Source organism: Epinephelus lanceolatus, chromosome 12, assembly GCF_041903045.1.
Source record: "Epinephelus lanceolatus isolate andai-2023 chromosome 12, ASM4190304v1, whole genome shotgun sequence".
NCBI lineage: Eukaryota > Metazoa > Chordata > Actinopteri > Perciformes > Serranidae > Epinephelus > Epinephelus lanceolatus.
The window spans coordinates 40,775,608-40,790,004 of NC_135745.1; the positions used below are offsets into that span (position 1 = coordinate 40,775,608).

The following is a 14,397-nucleotide window of genomic DNA, read 5'->3' on the forward strand; positions in this document are numbered from 1 at the left end:
CTGCTTACTTACTGCTCAATCTGCAAAAAGCTGTGAAACGGGTATATGAAAATTTACAGGTAAAAATGAAGTATATGCGGTCGGGCAGTGGGTGAGACAAAAATATATTTTTTATTTCTATTCCTGTCTCTAGTCCTGTTTTATTTGTATGTTCTTAAATCGAGATATATAATATGAACACTTAGGCCCAATCCCAATACCCCCCCTTGCCCACTACCCCTTGGCCCTCGAAATGAAGCAACGAGGGGTAGGGGTTGAAATCTTTTCCTAGGAATGGGGACACCACTCACTACGTCACCGCTTCGGTTACGTTCACGCATACGTAACTATTTTAAACAGGAAGCTGCGAGCCATCTACATTTCCAACCGGCATCTACAATGGAGTCTCCAGTTGAGTTCATCCTACCGAACGCGTTTGCCACATTCATCATGCTTCGTTTGATGAAGGACAGACGACAGGGGACTTCTGCTAGCTAGCTAGCTAGCTAACCAGCTAATATTACGAGGCAGCATAGTTATACTAGCTGGCGTGTTATCGTAATGTGAAAAATCTGACAATACTGCAGAACAGGACAGATGACAGACGCCAGATAGTGCGAGCTAGCTAACTAGCTAACAAGCAACCTGACGACAGTAGCGTTAGCTATGTATGAACTTTTTCCCTGTCTCTTGCTCGGTGGTAGCCATGGCGACGTCTACCCCTCGCTGGCAAGTCAGCATCTGAAATCCCTCGCTCCGAAGGGCTAGTTTCATACCCACTACCCCTCGTTATGACCCCTACCCCTACACGCAAAAAGGAATTGGGACACCACTACCCCTCGCAGGAACGCGCAAATGTAGGGGTAGGGCCAAGGGGTAGGGCTAAGGGGGGGTATTGGGACGGGCCCTAACTTTTCAGAAAGACAACCTGTCTTGTGTTCACTTTTAAAACAACTGGGAGACTTTGAAAGCTTACACAAACACACTGCCACACTTGACCCACTGCAGCATCCATTAATTTGCTGCTGACGCTTCAGACTTGTCACCGCAAAGGTTGGCTGGATGATTAAATTAGGTGAACAAACTGGTGGCCTCACCTGACATTCTCATAGCGGTGGATGTAGATTCTGTGAAACTGATGCTGGAGGTGTTCGTCCTCTACATTTGTCATGTCGTTGATCATTTCCAAAACTACAAAACGTGGCAGGACCGATAAAACCAGTCTCTCCTGTGGGGGAGAAAAAGCAATGGTATTAGTATTAGAAAGACGGACTATAATCAAATATCTGGACATCTGACAATAGCATGATTTTTTTTAAACATCTACACTGCAAAAATATCATTGTTATAAAGACACTTTTGTTGATTACTAATTTTCCTTTAAAAAAAAAGTGAAAAGAATCAGCCACTGTCGAGAAATAAGTCTACGCTGCCGTTTCAAGTATTTATCGACTTTTTTTTAAGAAAACATAACATTTGTAGGGCTCCATATACAAACAGTATATACAATAGTACATAATATAACTAAAACAGCAACGACGTTTAAGACTGTTTGCAGCAAAGTGGAACTTCGACTTAGTAAATTAAGAAACTTGATACATGTGGATTTAAGGACATTAAAAAACGGAATAATAAAAAACGGAATAATAAACAGGCAGAGACGAGTAAAAGAATCTTGTAAAAACAAATTACATAAAGGCTTGTCTGTAAGAAATGATTTAAAAGATGACTCTGACTCTGCCAGCCTAAGCTCCTCTAACAGGATCCTCCAAAGCCTCCAGGCCCACAGAAACAACACAAATAAGCCAAATTTGTCTTGTGGTTTTTGCACTGACGCAGAGCCACTTGGCAAAAGCAGAAACAGATTTGGAGTGGGAGCCACACAGTGTCCCTCAGTAGTTGTTGGCCTCGGGGATCTGCTCCGCCGCCAAGCAACGGCCTCCTTCAGATACTGAATACATTCAAACCAGGACGCAAGTTTCTCCACCCAGAAGTCTGACAGTGATGTCAGCACAGAACATGCTAATGTATAAAAACCCATCAGGACTCTGGTGCTTCACATGAAGAGAATGACAGAGGCACACATCTAATAAGAATCTGAACTCGTCAGCTTGTCTGTTATTGATTCCTGAAACTTTAGTGGTTGCAAACAAATCAATGATGTGCCGGTGTGACAATGATTCACCTGTCACCAAACAAATCAGTAGTGCTGCAGTAGTGTCTGAACATAAGTCGCTTGCTGCCCTACATTCTGCTCATCCCACATTAAGGAGAAAACAAACTTTTTCTGATCTTCAATTCAGGATGTCTGCTGATACAGAGTATCAGTGTGACAGCAGCGTTCCTTATTTTCCCCAAATTTAAAATCCGTACACAACATTATCACTCCTCCTTCCCCACCAAATTACCTCTGGCTCTTGAACTGGTTCCATTTAGGATTCTTGGAACCTCGGTGCTATCGGCTGAACCAGCCCTCATTCCACCAGCTTTGAGCTGAACCACTGTAATTGAGGATGTGTCATCGAGGGAAGGCATTGCACAATGAACAACATAAATGAACAGAAGTGGAAGGACAGCCAATCACACTGATTACCCAAGAGCACTTGTCCTGTTATTACAGATTAGGTCTGGGCAATATGGACAAAAAATCATACCTTGGTATTTACAGGCATAGATACACAACATGTATCTCAGTATTTTCTCTGAAATGGGCTACACGATTTCAGCTGCAAGTCAGAGCCACATTTGAGATGTCACAAGCACTTTTATAAAAGCAGACTGTGATCAAAATAAAATGCAAAGACAGGGATTTTTTCCCTCTTTGAAAATATACAGCTGCACAACATGTAAAGGAAAAATGATATCAAATAAACAGCAGGGCTGTACGTTAACGTTTTGCACAGATCACTGGAGCTACAGAGGATTAAAGGTTTGCAACACAGGTCACTAAACTATAACACGACTATTAAAGGATCAAATAGGTTTGTAACAATTAAAAATATCAGTGGGCGGAGTAAAGAAGTCGTTTTCAATCTGTCAGCCTTTCAAATGAATCTAGTGCTGGAAAGTGTTTTAAATATTTTTATTTATTTAGGCTGTTAATCTTTTTGGCTGTAATGGAGAGACACTTTGTCCAGGTTATCATTAGTCGCGTTTCCATTACAGTTTTGCACAAAATAAATGCAATATTTTTAAAGTTTTGACAAAGTACAATTGCGACTTGCAGGTGTTTCCATTAAAAGGTGTTTTGCGTATGAGCCGTAATAAAATCTCGTCCTACGAAACTCCATTGGAACAATCATCTCAGTTGCCGCTGCTGCTGTTGCAGTAGTCTACAACCGAAGGCGAATAGAGCGAGTGGTATTCCAAAGGCAAAGTCCTTATGTGTGGCAGCGACCACGGATAAAGGATTTCTGGGAGAGGATCGTGAAAGAGGAATTCACAGAGGACTTGAATGTCCGGTGACGCATATTTGTGAAAAAAATGTTTCCATTACATTTTTGCGATATACTTCTATATCGACACGTCTGAAAAACCACCTCATGGGAGCGTTTAAATTTTTTTTCGATATTTGAGAGTTTTTTCGAAATGTAGGTGTTTCCATTACAAGTTTTTTATTGCGATATTTAGGTTTTGCGCATTTCTAGGGTTAATGGAAACACACTTTCTGTCTTGCATATGAACTGTCTGTGTTGTTGCTACGTCACACACAGTAGACTATAACTAGCAAGAAGAACAGCGATGATCCACCTCACACACAATCTAGCAAACAAACGCTCACCTGACACAATCAAGCAGCAGTAGGTAGTTGTTATATCGCTGTGCCCTGTTATGGTTGTTTGTTTCATCCATTGAGCCAATGAGACAGATCTCACATGATTACTGTATGTATGTACTGTATGACCTTATCTTTTCCTTCTTTTTCCCCTGTGTGTATTGCGCCCTATTTATTTTGTTTCTGTGCTAATTGCCTTTATAATGTAAAAAAATGTTCATAAATAAAAAGTAAAAATGTATTTCAGGCCAAAACTTTATGTCTCCTGACCATATTCAAGACTTTCTGTGCCTAAACACAACCACACGTTCAGCACAGCTTTGTAGAAAAGTTTCATCATATCTGCTACGTAATAAAAATGCAACATATCCATGGTTTGCACAACTTTTTGTATATTGAAGGACGATACATTTGGGGGATTCTGCTAACAAACGAATGACATGGCAAAACAGAACATTTCTCATGACTGTGACGAGACAAAGAGGCAAAAACATCCCCATTCATCAGTGAACAGATTAGAGAAAAGTCAAGTCTTTAAAAATGTGAATGTGAGAAATCATAGTGAAGAATTAACTGTCTTTCTGTGTGAATTATGAACCATCAGTGCTTTGAGGTAATGACTCCAGTTGAGGAAGATGTTTTCATGTATTGTTCTATGCTCCTCAATGATTCAATGTCTTTTGTCAGGAAACAAGAAGGGAAACATGTCAAACATCTATAAAAATGCAAGTTAATAATTGTGTCACTACACACTCGGCACTGCACTCCAACACCATGTTGAAAAAGATATTTATACCATTAATGTGAATAATATCACTCCCTGTGTTTGGCTCGTATCGCAGACTGTACAGTTTCCCAGCAAAAAATAAACCTCCAACCTCGTGTGAACTCAGTGAAGCTGCATGGTGCTGTCTGAGAGCTCTGAAGAGTCTCTTCAAAGCTCGAGCACAAGTGAAAAAGAGACAGTGAGGGGGGGAGGTGGGTGAGCGACAGCATCCTCTGCTCTCCATTCACCCTTTACAAAAGCAAACACACATCTATCTTCATTCATTAATGTCACACTGAATGAAAAACAACTCAGAGATGATGTTTCATCGCTGCATTCGGTCTCACTTATAACATACACACACCCAGACACACACACACACACACACACACACACACAGTCATGTTTCCATCACTTCAGAGGACATTACATTGAGTCACATTCATTTCCTGGAGACTCAACCAAACCCTGACCACTACCTGTCTAACCCTAACTCAACCCTTGAAGCTGAAGTGCAGGACTTTTACATGTCGATAAATGCCACACAATGCCAATAAAGCCTTACACTGTTAGGGAAGCTCTCTGGATTTCACAGTAGACCGGAGTTGTGGTGTTTGGTGTTAGTGCCAACCTTCCTGCACTAGCGCACCATGGGTGATGCGTTTAATGTCAACCAGCCAGAGCGAAAAGAGAGCAGGTAGGGACCATAGCAATTAGGCAGCAGCTAGGAGTATGGCTGAAGCTACAGAGGACAATCCTAATAACTAAGGATACACCTATTATGAAATTCTGGGCCAATACTGATATCTATATTTAGATAGGTAGAATTCAATAAATTTCTGGGAATATACAGTACATTGATGAATTTTTAAACTTTAGGAAGCATACTGATGAACTGACAAAGAAATTATCTAAATATGTCAGCTTATTCTTTAAGTTGAGACACCTTCTTCCTCTTGAAGCTCTTCTAACCTTGTATCTGTCTCTATTTGAGCTTCATTTAAACTACTGTAACATTATCTGGTGTAACACATATCCCAGCTATCTCGAGAAATTACAGATCTTACAAAAAAAAATTATAAGAGTTATATCATGGACCAAGTTAAATCCCTCTGATCCTCTTTTCATAGTTACAAACTTCTGAAACTGAGTGCAACACTTTCCACAATGCCTGTGTAATGTATAATGTAGCATTTAGACTCAATGACAATTTATTTACCCACTCATGAACACAACACAAGGGGGAAACAACTTTTAAAGGGTAAGAAACCGAAACTGAAATGTGCATGTTTTAGTGTAACCTGTAAAGGTCAACAGACTTGGTACGAGGTTGACAGCACTATAAAAGAGTCAGCATCTCTGTCTATTTTTAAAAAGAGATTCAAACAACAGTTGCTATTAAAATATGTTAAATTCCAAACCCTGTATGACTGAGGATTTAAATTATGAAAACCTCTCACTTGTATGTATGCTTGAGTCCTTGTACTTTATTTTCATGTACCAATACCTGATGTGTTGTATTGTATTGAAATTCTGTGCTCTTAGTATCTATGGAATAATCTTAGGATGCTTGGGGTTAGGTTAGAATTAGGTAGAAATAGGAAATTGTTTTCATAATTTATGTATGTTATTTGATGTCTGGGCCCCTGTTTACAAGCTACGAATAGCTACTAGGGAGACCCATTTTACAAAAATGTATCTTGCTGGAGATTATGAATTGTATTTCTATTTTAAATGATTTGATTTGTAAAAGAAATACCTTCTATACCTTATATATGTTTAAAATAATAAAATGGCTGATAGCTTTAGTTGTAGTTGTTGTTGCTTATTTTGTTTTTGTTGATATTTAATCCCCCTTTTGTGCCAGGGAAACAAAGAAATATACAGAATATATGTATATATATATATATATATATATATATATATATATATATAGTTCCCTCTCTAATATATATTTTATAGTGTTGTGAAAACATCGATAAATTTCTCCTTCATACGACTGATTTGAACAAGAGAAGAAAGTCAAAGTTCACTGTACAACAGTCATTTTTACTGAATAGAGCCTGAATGCATCATAATGTAACTGAATAAAAACCTCCCTTGGCTGTTAGCTTCAGCCACCAGCTGCTAACCTAGCTGTCCTTCTGCCCATGTCAACACAGATTTATTGTTCACAATGTAACGTTATCAGGGAAACAATAGGGTACATCCCCTGATGCATCAGCAGTGAGTTTACTGTCGTTCTTCATCCCAAAGACGTACCAGAGAAGATCTTTGTTCATCCCAAACATGGTTTTATTGTCCCCAGGATGACAGGACGCCATTAGTACCAAGCCCTGCTCTTTAGCCTGCATAACACTAATGTCCCAAAACAAAAAAAACACTGGCTGCTGCCATCTGTCAATGTCATCTTATTTGCAGATGGGCCAATAGCAGTCAACTTAGCAAATATCAGCTGATACCAAAGATTGGCCAATAAATCGGTTCACTTCTATTAAAAAATGTTCATGGTGTTTCCGGAGTGGATGCTGCAGATAAAAAAGAAACTTGGCATTCAGAGGAAAGACTGAAGATAAATTAAGACTTGAAAGCGCTCCTGGGGGCGGGGGACATGCGGCGAGCTCACCTGCAGGCATACGCACACTTCAACACATCACATTTGTGTAAATATTTCCACTTCCTGAGGTGGGGGGACAAAAGTCTTGCACTCCAGCTTTGACCTAAAGTTAACCTTGCCCAAGTTAACCCAAGTCTTCACCCTAAAATGTACTGATGTACATTATGAGAACTTGTATTTGTCACTAAAAGGAAGGAGAGTCCCCACATGTCACTGTGTACACTGATGTCCCCACAATGTATGTAATACATGTTTACACACACACACACACACACACACACACACACACACACCACAGGGAACCAGACTGAACTGCTGCTAGCTCAAATCAAGAAAGTCTTATTAGAAAAACACTGCTGCTTCAGTTTGTAATTGAGATAATGCAGCAGTAGTTATCTAAATGTCTAATCTGAAACAATATCTCTGATTGGTTTAACGGTCCTGTCTGCTCTGATTCCAGTCTGATGTCTGGGGAAACTGTTGTAAAAGAAAAGTCCTGATTTTTATTCGATATGACAACCTGACAGCGCTGACTGAACCAGGTTACTCTTTGTTACTGTCTACTGCTTGTTTTGATAAATAAGTTTTGATCTGATTCCGTCACAGACAGCATTTACATAACTCACAAATACACAAAACCAAAATGACAGATTCAATCCAACATTAACAAACCGGCAAAGAAAAGAAATATAGAATAAAATTTAAAATCACTGCCAAAAATAAACCATGTTGTTGTAGCCAAAAATACCCAGCATCCGTGATGATCTGACACTTTTATTTCAATATTCCTACGCTGTAAAGATTAAATTCTGTCTATGTAACAATGAATGTGGAAGTGTTGTAGTGGTGTTTACTCACAGCTGCAGCTTGTGACGCTGTGATTTGAGGACCTGAAGCTGATTGGACAGCTCCTCTTTGGACGTCAGCTGAGTGTGTAAACTGTGACGGAGGAGAGCAGGTGTGTTTTCAGCACTCGCCGCTTTCAGCTCGGCTCTGCTGTGTTGTGTTGACCTGGTATTTGTGCTGGAAAGCAAAGCGCTGCATCCCTAAATTAAAGTCTAGACAGACAAACATTCCAGCGGAGCGTTGCTAATGCCGCGGCTGCTGCATCGCAACCAAACGCTCCGGGGGCTGGTGGTGGAGGTTCACTGCAAGAAATGTTGTGTTTACAGAGTCGTCTTGAATTTGCACTGAAAGTTTGAGTCTCTGAGGAGCTGTGATGTTTCTGTGCTGCAGCCCAGAGAGTCACCTGTCAGTCAAACTGGAGCTGTGTTTACATGATTCCTCTAATAATCATATTTGGATCTTTGCACAGAAATGTTTTACTGAATTAAGGGACATTTTAGGGAATCAAGTTTAAATAGTTAATTAGATTTTTAAGGGACCATGCTTATATTAATCTTTTAACTTATACCCACTCATGCTTTCATTACCAGCTGTTTAGACTATTGCAATTCCCTTTTCACAGGACTACCCAAAAAGTCAATAAAAACACGTTCCACCGAGCAGCACCGCCCACATTTAAGAGGACTGTCTGAACAGACCGAAGGTTTGGGTACCATGTCTGAAGGGTTACTGCTGGTTCCAGAGGTACTTTACAACTGTAATGGCCATTGGAGATTTGTGTAATCCTATATATCAATTTAATATAAACCATAATAGTGAGAATATTCATTATTTGAGGTCAAAAAGAGAATTTGTTGGTCTTTGCCGGGGCTTTTAAGTGAATGATATCTTCTTATATTTGCCTGAGTGTCTGAATTGCCTTCCTGTTAATCCTGTTTTTTTTTCCCAAAAGCACCCGACATGCTTCTTTTAATCTACGTTTGATCATATAGAGGAAGCAGTCATCTCTCTAGCCTCACATTTAATCAATATTTAAAGAGTGAACTGACCTCGTTTGAACTCACTGTCTCTCAAGACAAGTCAAACTGCATCTCATCTCGCATGGGAGTTTGTGCTTATTCTTTTATAGATTCACACACAGCAGTGACAGACTGGCTCAGGTGGACATTTTTTGCAGTGTGGACAGTTAACGGCGGCTGCAGTGTGTGTTTGCTCCACTGGACACAGTCTCTGGTTTGGACAGCTGAGAGCCAGCGGACTCAGTGTCAGATTAGCTTTGGAAGTCATTAGCGCAGCTTGATTTTAGCCGAGACCTGAAGCCCTGCAGCAGCTCGCTGACAACTTGTATCGTGTTTAAAGGATCACTAGAAAACACTTTGTTCCTTCGTCTTGCTTTTATTGTCACTTGTGGGGAGTTTTCGGCTGAATGTCACCAGTGGAACAGCTTTAAGCTCCAGATTAATGTCAGTGTGTAAAGTCGATCCATATTCATTAATCGTGCTTCTGCACTGACCCATAAAGGGTTTTTTCCAAAACAATAAAGATCAGTTTCTTTAAAGACTTAAATGGCACATAATTGCTGCCAAGAATGACTTTCATATTTACACTGTGAGCACAGAGCACTGTTTTGTTATTGAGAAGCAGAAGTTTGCATCGCCCTGGTTCCCTCATCAAAAAGCCAATGGGATTTTGCTGCTGACATTGGAGGCCTACAAGGTGACAAAAGGAGAAATATGTTCTGAGATTTCCATGAATAGGATCTTAGAATCACCACCACCAATCATTTAAATAATTTTTAAATAGCCTTGCTGGATTATTATATGTTCATTCTGTCTATTTTCAAACACTCAGTGCTGATAATGCCCTTATTGTAAACACTTTGTGATTCATTTCTTGTATGAAAGGTGCTATATTAATGAAATGTGTTATTATTTTTTTCCCATTGGATTTTGGATAATTGCAGAAAATAAGCTCTGTGGCAAACACACGTATACGACACGTTTTGATCAGCAAGGTAGTCCTCATGCATTAACACCACTTTCATGATTTTTGAAGCCTAAATGCAATCGCCAAAGGTAAAAAGCAAACATTAGGCTATAAGCTAACTACACTAAAGCCTTGTACAGCATGATGATGTTTTGTATTAGCCACTTGTTAGCAACCGCCATTTTAAAGACACCGAAAGACTTCAAAATTAACAAGTGGGGTATGTACTGATGTATTTTATGTCGCAGAACACAATGTGAAAGTCTCTGAAGTTTGTGTTGACCATAGACCGAAAACCCATTCAAAAACCCACTGACTGGGGCGTCGGTAGCTTAGTGGATAGTGCCGGTGCCCCATGTATAGAGGTGATGCCTCGCTGCAGCGGTCGCGAGTTTGACTCCGGCTTGCAACCCTTTGCTGCATGTCGTCCCCCCACTCTCTCTGTCTCCCCATTTCACACTGTCCTGTATATTAAAGGCAAAAAGCCCAAAAAAATAATCTTTAAAAAAAAAAAAACCTGCTGACTTCAAGACGAGGAGTGCTAAAATGCTAACTCATTTAATGGTTTTAGGACACATTCCTGCACCGACGATGCTCTCAGAACTTCTGCTTCTGTTGGCTACACTTCATAAAATGAGTCTAGGGATGTCAACGGTTAACTTTTAATCTGCTGAAAATATTTCAGATAATTTGTTCTACTCTCCAGTTTGCTGCACTGTGCACCACTGGGTATGCTGGGAGCTAGCTAGTGGCGCCGCTCACTCTACAGCAGGAAACTGCACTTCAAAATTAAAGACCGTAACCCACCAGCTGGAAACCAACGTACTAGAATATGTTCTGTAAAACCCTGTTACTCTCTGTACACTAATATTAGTCAGTCCTCTCTGTCCCACCTCCAACTGGTTCAGAACGCCGCTGCCAGGCTCCTCTCAACTACCTGGAGGACAGACCACATCACACCTGTTTTAGTCTCTCTGCACTGGCTGCCTGTAAAGTCTAGAACTGACTTTAAGGTTCTCCTGTTTACTAAGCCCTGGGTTCAAAGGCATCCTAACACCATATTCTACCCCCAGCTCAGCTTCACCCTTAGCTCAGCAGACCTGGGGCCCCTGGCTGTCCCATGCTCTAGACTCAAGCTCAGGGGGAGATCGTGCCTTTGCTGTGTCTGCCCCCAAACTGTGGAACAGCATCGCCCTCCGAATCAGATCTGCCCCCCGCCACTGACTCCTTTAAGGCTCAAAACCTACTTTAATTCTTTGGCGTTTGAGCCCCCCTGATGTGGCTTTCTCTGACATGTGCCTGTGTGTGTCATGTCCCTGAATGTTACCTCTTGAGTTTGAGTTTTTGGCGACTGATTCCTTTTGGTCAACGTGACTTGTTTTTAAATGTGCTTTATGAAGAAATTTGAGTTGAGAAAAGATTCCATATCAGTGCATATCAGACAACATGTACACTGATACTGGTATGTTATGAGAGGCCGATATCAGCCGATAATATCTGCTGACCAATATATCAGTCGGACTTTACTAGTTACCCGGTTAATGGGTTAACGGAAAAACAACAGTATTTCTGAGTAAACACACAGAGTGTTTCTTGCGTGGACAGAAACATGGCTCTGTGTTCTTACAGCATGTTGACAGAAATACCAGGCCCTGATTGGTCCACATTAAAGTGGTCTGCTCGGGGCGGGGCCCCATCTCGCTCCATTACAACCATCCCAGAGCTTATCAGTGCCGTACCCTTCCAGGAAACACAACACGGTAAAAGCTTTCTGTGGCTTCTCAGAGCCCGACTGTCCACTCCACTGCGTAAACAAAGCTCTCTGTGTGTCGCTGTGTGTGTGTTCTGTGTGTTTGTGTGTATACTTCAGCGCTCATCTGACTCAGACTATGTGTATTCTTTCTATTTGTGTGTGTGTGTTGCCTTGCTGGGCAGCATTTGCAGCTGTGTGTGTCTGTGTCCACTGCACTGATGCACGGTTCGCGTGACAGCAGCGGATCGATGCAGCGTCCATGTTATTCTCGTCTCTGCGGGCTCATTAGCTAACATTCAGTCCTGTCAACAGAAATCCATCAATCGCTTTGCTTCTTTTATCAAAGTCTCTTCACACTGAGCTTCATCACTAAACAACAGGAAGGAAAAACTCGTTGTTCTGTTCTGTGACGCTGTGTTTTGGGCTGCTGTGATGCTCCAGTGGTTGTTGAAGGTCATAGAGGTCATTGAGCCTCATGCAGGAAGGGATATATAGACAAATTTCCTTATTTTTGTTTGTGCCCATGATTTGTTCTTATTTTCTAAGCAACCAGCAATTTCTGGGACTCTCCAATGCTTTCTTATTTTTGCTCCTCAGTTAGGTAAGAGAACATTTTACATGTGGCTGAGAGCACTCTCGCCAAAATAAGACAAAGGGAAAAAAACAGATTGACCAATGCGACGAGACATAAATTATAAAGTAACCAGCAAACTATAAATATGAAGACATAAACAGTCAACTTATGCACTCTCATTGAGCAATAAATACCCAGTCATCACACACACAAACAAGACTACAAGTCCATAAGGATGGGTACGGAAACCCAGAATGAAACGGGCCCTGGGGCTGAATCATTAAAGACTGTTGTATTGATAAGCTACAACGGTTCTGCGATCAATATTGGAGAAATTCAGGAGATATATTTCTTGTTCGTTTAGGTGACATAAATGTTATCTTGTACAGTTTTTATCCTACAAACTCTGTTTCTAATTTGTAATAAAATTAAGATGTTCGTCACTGAGGCATTTTTACTGGTCAGTTCAGAGGAGAGCTCTCTGTGTCGGAGCCTCACAGCAGGCTGCATGTGCGAGGGGCGGGGCCAGCTCTGCCACTCTGTGTCACACACTTACACACACACTTACACACACACACACATTGTCAACTGACCCCTTGCGACACGGAGGAGCAGCGGCTCTACTCCGAGCTCCCTCTGGATGTCTGTGCACCTCGCCCTATCTCTAAGGCTGAGCCCAGACACCCCACGGAGGAAATTCATTTCGGCTGCTTGTATCCGTGATCTCATTCTTTCGATCACTACCCAGAGCTCATGACCCTAGGTGAGGGTTGGGACGTAGATAGACCAGTAAATCGAAAGCTTCGCCCTCCAGCTCAGCTCCCTCTTCACTATGATGGTCAGTGCAGTGCTGGCATCACTGCAGATGACGCACCAAAACCCAAACCCCCCAAAATATTTAATTTGTGGAAAATCCACAGAGATGTCATCTGAGCTCTGTGGGTGCAGATTATGTGTGGGCCTGATTATCTGTATCAAAATGTTGTGCCAATCCATCCAGTGTAAGCTGACACAGGAAAAGTCGACATTTATACCTACTGAAACCGTGACAGGTTCACCCAAATAGAGACTTTGATTATCTGTAACAAACATCATGACAATCCATCCAATAGTTGTTGGCATATTTGACTCTGAGCCACAAATGTCGAACTCATGGTCCGCAAACCATTAAAGTCATTAGGATTCATCCTCTGGGGACAACGAATGCCTGTACAAAATTTAATGGCAAACAAACTCATAGTAGTTGAGATATTTCAGACAGGACAGGAGCCACCATTGTATTCCCTGGAAAAAAACACCTTTAACCTGCCCCAGTCAAAGTAACAAAGTGCTTTTGGGCTCTGTTGTTTCCTGCATAAATACTGTGGCAGCTCTCGTCTCCAAACTCAACAGGCACCAAAAACAGTTTTGACCCTGTGTCGGCGGTGTTATTGTCTCACCTGTCTCTGGTTCTCTGTCTCGAGTCGCAGCCGAGCCTCGATGCAGCGCCGCGTCTCCAGGAAGGCCTGACGCTGAGCCCGGTCTGACAGGTAACTGATGAATATCCCCGCAGTGTTCATACACATGAACAACACAGCCTGAGCTGCTACCTGAAACACACAGGGACAGATGGACGGAGGGTGAGATCACACATACAGCTCGGTGTCTGTATTTCCTCTGTTTGGTTCATTTCAGTTCACAAAGGCCGTTCACACAAGCAGCGACTATAAACAAATATCTCTTCACTGAAAGGCAGCTCATAACACAGATCCAGTGACTTTACAAACAGCCGGCTTCCAGTCGTGGTCATCAAACAATTCTGTATACACTTTGTATTGTTTGCCTGTATTTCCGCTAAAGTGTCACTGTCACACTGTTGGAGGACGACTGAGACTTCCATTCTTTGTCCTTTGTATAATCCTGCTCTAAGTTTTGGATCAACGGTGTCCATAATTTGGGGGCTTTGGGTAATACCAACAGCAAATTGGCACCATTAGCAGCGTGCCAAATGAGCTATTAACAAAGCCTGTTTGTGTTGTATCCATGGATGGATCCAACTATCACTGGATTACTGTGACACTGAAGCAAAATAAAAACATGATGATTGTCATATGGAGCATCT

General features: G+C 41.5%; 1 protein-coding gene across 2 annotated transcripts in view; it reads right to left on the reverse strand.

The window, feature by feature from the left end:
* The window catches only part of adcy8 (adenylate cyclase 8 (brain)), a 151,749-nt gene that overhangs the window by 76,044 nt on the left and 61,308 nt on the right, over positions 1–14,397 (reverse strand). For both annotated transcript variants that reach the window (XM_033650784.2, XM_033650785.2), the window contains exons 2-3: positions 13,736–13,885; positions 1,077–1,207 (exon numbers count right to left, since the gene is read on the reverse strand). In XM_033650784.2, coding sequence (XP_033506675.1) covers positions 1,077–1,207; positions 13,736–13,885 — 281 coding nt within the window. The remainder of the gene's footprint in view (positions 1–1,076; positions 1,208–13,735; positions 13,886–14,397) is intronic.